The sequence below is a fragment of the Postia placenta genome, assembly GCF_002117355.1.
Source record: "Postia placenta MAD-698-R-SB12 unplaced genomic scaffold POSPLAscaffold_314, whole genome shotgun sequence".
Lineage (NCBI taxonomy): Eukaryota > Fungi > Basidiomycota > Agaricomycetes > Polyporales > Adustoporiaceae > Rhodonia > Rhodonia placenta.
Window position 1 is genome coordinate 1 of NW_020170145.1, and position 2,496 is coordinate 2,496.

Genomic DNA, 2,496 nt, shown 5'->3' on the forward strand with positions numbered 1-2,496 from the left:
ATATCTGTGGCTGAGGCAGGCTGTGTGGTCTTGTATGTGTTTGAACCGGTCACGGGATCGTCACTGAAAGGTGCCTCTCGCTGACCGTTCCTTTATTCTAGTCTGCGCACGCGAGACCGGTACAATGTACCAATACATTTACCATGGACGCGTAATGCAAGTTTTCATGGGGCGTCTTCTTTCGATCACAAATTGTCCTTTCACTCGCCTTGTAATTTTATCGAAGCGAGAGCGGCTTCGCGCTGATGTCCCATGATTCACGAGATTGTATAGTAATTTTGGCCTCCACCTAGGTAGTCCAAGTCGCTCGTGCCACAGCCGTTGCAGCACATCGACGTTATCGTCCCACTCAGACGCTGGTGGTCTGTTAGGGTTTGGCATGTGCTCGACAAAGACGACGAAATATTCGGCGCAGAAACGACGTCCCCGCTTGACAAATGACATAGGTTCACTTTCAGACCTCGCAGAGCAGACGGCAGCATTCTGACAAGCCCAATCCAGTCGATGGTCTTCTGTCAGGCAAGAATACTACTAATCATAAAGGCGGCAATGCCGGCAGGAACATACACGTGTTATACAACAAATAAGAATAACTCCATGACCAGTAGAGAATAACCGCACGTAGAGGAATGCAATGCATACTGATTCAAATCTTCAGCCAACCCAATGCTACCGCTCTTTCCACATTTCCCACGCAAATGCCTACGTTCGTATTCAGATGGCGCTGCAATGTGTCTCTGCGACCACACTTGGTCCCGCACCCACCCACCATCGACCTGCCATTGTGCCTGTACGGCTTTGCATCCCTCGCGACATTGTACTCTGCAGCCAACTCGACGGGGACACCGCAGCACTTCCACTTCTTGCCGTGCGCCTCGCCCGCATGGGCCTTCATGTGTCGCCATAGTTCGCTACGACACTTGAATACATTTTCGCAAACCGTGCACTTGCAATCTTTCCTCCCACGGGCGATCGAGACCTTGAGCGCCAACACTTCGGCTTTAACCTGCCGTAGGCGCGAGCGCGTGTGCGTAGGGGATCGTCTGTGCTTCTTGGGGCCTTGTGGACGGCGCGACGAGGGGCCAGACACCCCGCGCACGGACGACGACGGCTCGACATGACTCGAACGCAAGGCGGACGAATGCATATCGCGATCGAGAGAGTCCGGCGACGGTTGAGAAGGACTGAGGACGTCACGGAAGCTTCCGCTGTCGATTGCGCCGGTGTCATTGCGCCAGGAGGACATGGACGAAGAAGGGGACGAAAGGGAAAGAGACGTTGACGAGCCCGAAGAGGAGCGCAGTGAGGACGATCTCGTGGCCGAAGGTGAGTCTTCCAAGGCGGAGGCTATCTCCCATGTACTGGGATGCGCGACATGAATAGGATCGACGTGAATGTGAGATATGTCGGCGATGGGCGAGCATCCAGGTGTGCAGTCGGACGCCAGGAGTATCCCAGTGTGAGTGTCACATGGTGCGAAACTGGGCGCAGATCAGCAAAGATACACGAAACAGCACGAGAAAGACTGACGGGGTACTTCCTGAGCACCATGGTGTGCCATACTCCTCGGCGGCATTGAACACGACCGGTAGCCCGGAGTGCGCAAGTGGTTCGCAATGGGCGTCACACTGATGCACGGCAAAGTCATCGGAGGAGTGTTCTTGCAAAGTATCTGGGTGTGAGTCAAGGCGGAATGACTGTTCCATGGAGCGCGTGATCCCGTCTACGCCGGAAGGATCGTAGACGGTGGTTGGGGCAAAGGAGGTGAAGTGGCTGTAAGACATCTCGGGTGAGGGAGGGCGGAATGAGAAACCACAAGAGCGTCGGGTGCACGGTGCTGGGGGCACCTTCGAGTGGTGTGCCGCAGTCTTTTATACACAGATAGTGCCGCGCCATTATGCAGCAGGCCAGCCTCATCGCCGTATGTTCTTGACATCCGTAAATGGAAATGGGTTTCGGTAAACGGACGCCATTTCACAGAAGCGAGATTAGCGCGCGCCTGTGCCGCTACCGTGCCGTGCTCCGTCCCATGGGCTCTGGGGGTCGTTGTCAGGCCCCTCCGTGCCTGCGCAGGACTGCCACTGTGGTATATATAATGTTGGAACCATTTCACAGGCAAATTAATGTCTCTCGAGCCTCCAGTATGGTCCACTGTGAAGGTTTCGCATACACGGCAACACGATCACGAGATCGTGACACGACCGTTCGCGTCATGCCATGTTATGCCGGAGAGACCACGGACGAGGATCAAGCTCATCGAGGTGAGATAAGTCTTCTTATATGCCTCTCTCAATGTCATTCCGTACTTGTGACCGTAAACGCTGTGTCGGATTATGTGAAGACTACCAAGTGGTGCTGCTTTTGTGGAGCAGGCGCAGATCCCCCTCGAACGCTGTGTTGACATTCAAAGCATCCCGTGTTTATCCTCATGTCGTCCTTCTCAATAGCTGAGGCATGGACACTTGACGTTGTGTCAACTTGACTGCCGCTTATCGT

General features: G+C 54.4%; 1 protein-coding gene across 1 annotated transcript; it reads right to left on the minus strand.

Annotated features, from left to right (window-relative positions):
• Positions 1 to 138: 138 nt before the first annotated feature.
• On the minus strand, positions 139 to 1,784 carry POSPLADRAFT_1162920 (hypothetical protein; the record flags this gene model as incomplete). The annotated part of the gene is made up of 3 exons (XM_024487758.1): positions 139 to 512; positions 664 to 1,481; positions 1,531 to 1,784. 3 exons carry the CDS (start codon positions 1,782 to 1,784, stop codon positions 139 to 141), a joined length of 1,446 nt encoding a protein of 481 aa, XP_024332610.1.
• Positions 1,785 to 2,496: the final 712 nt, after the last annotated feature.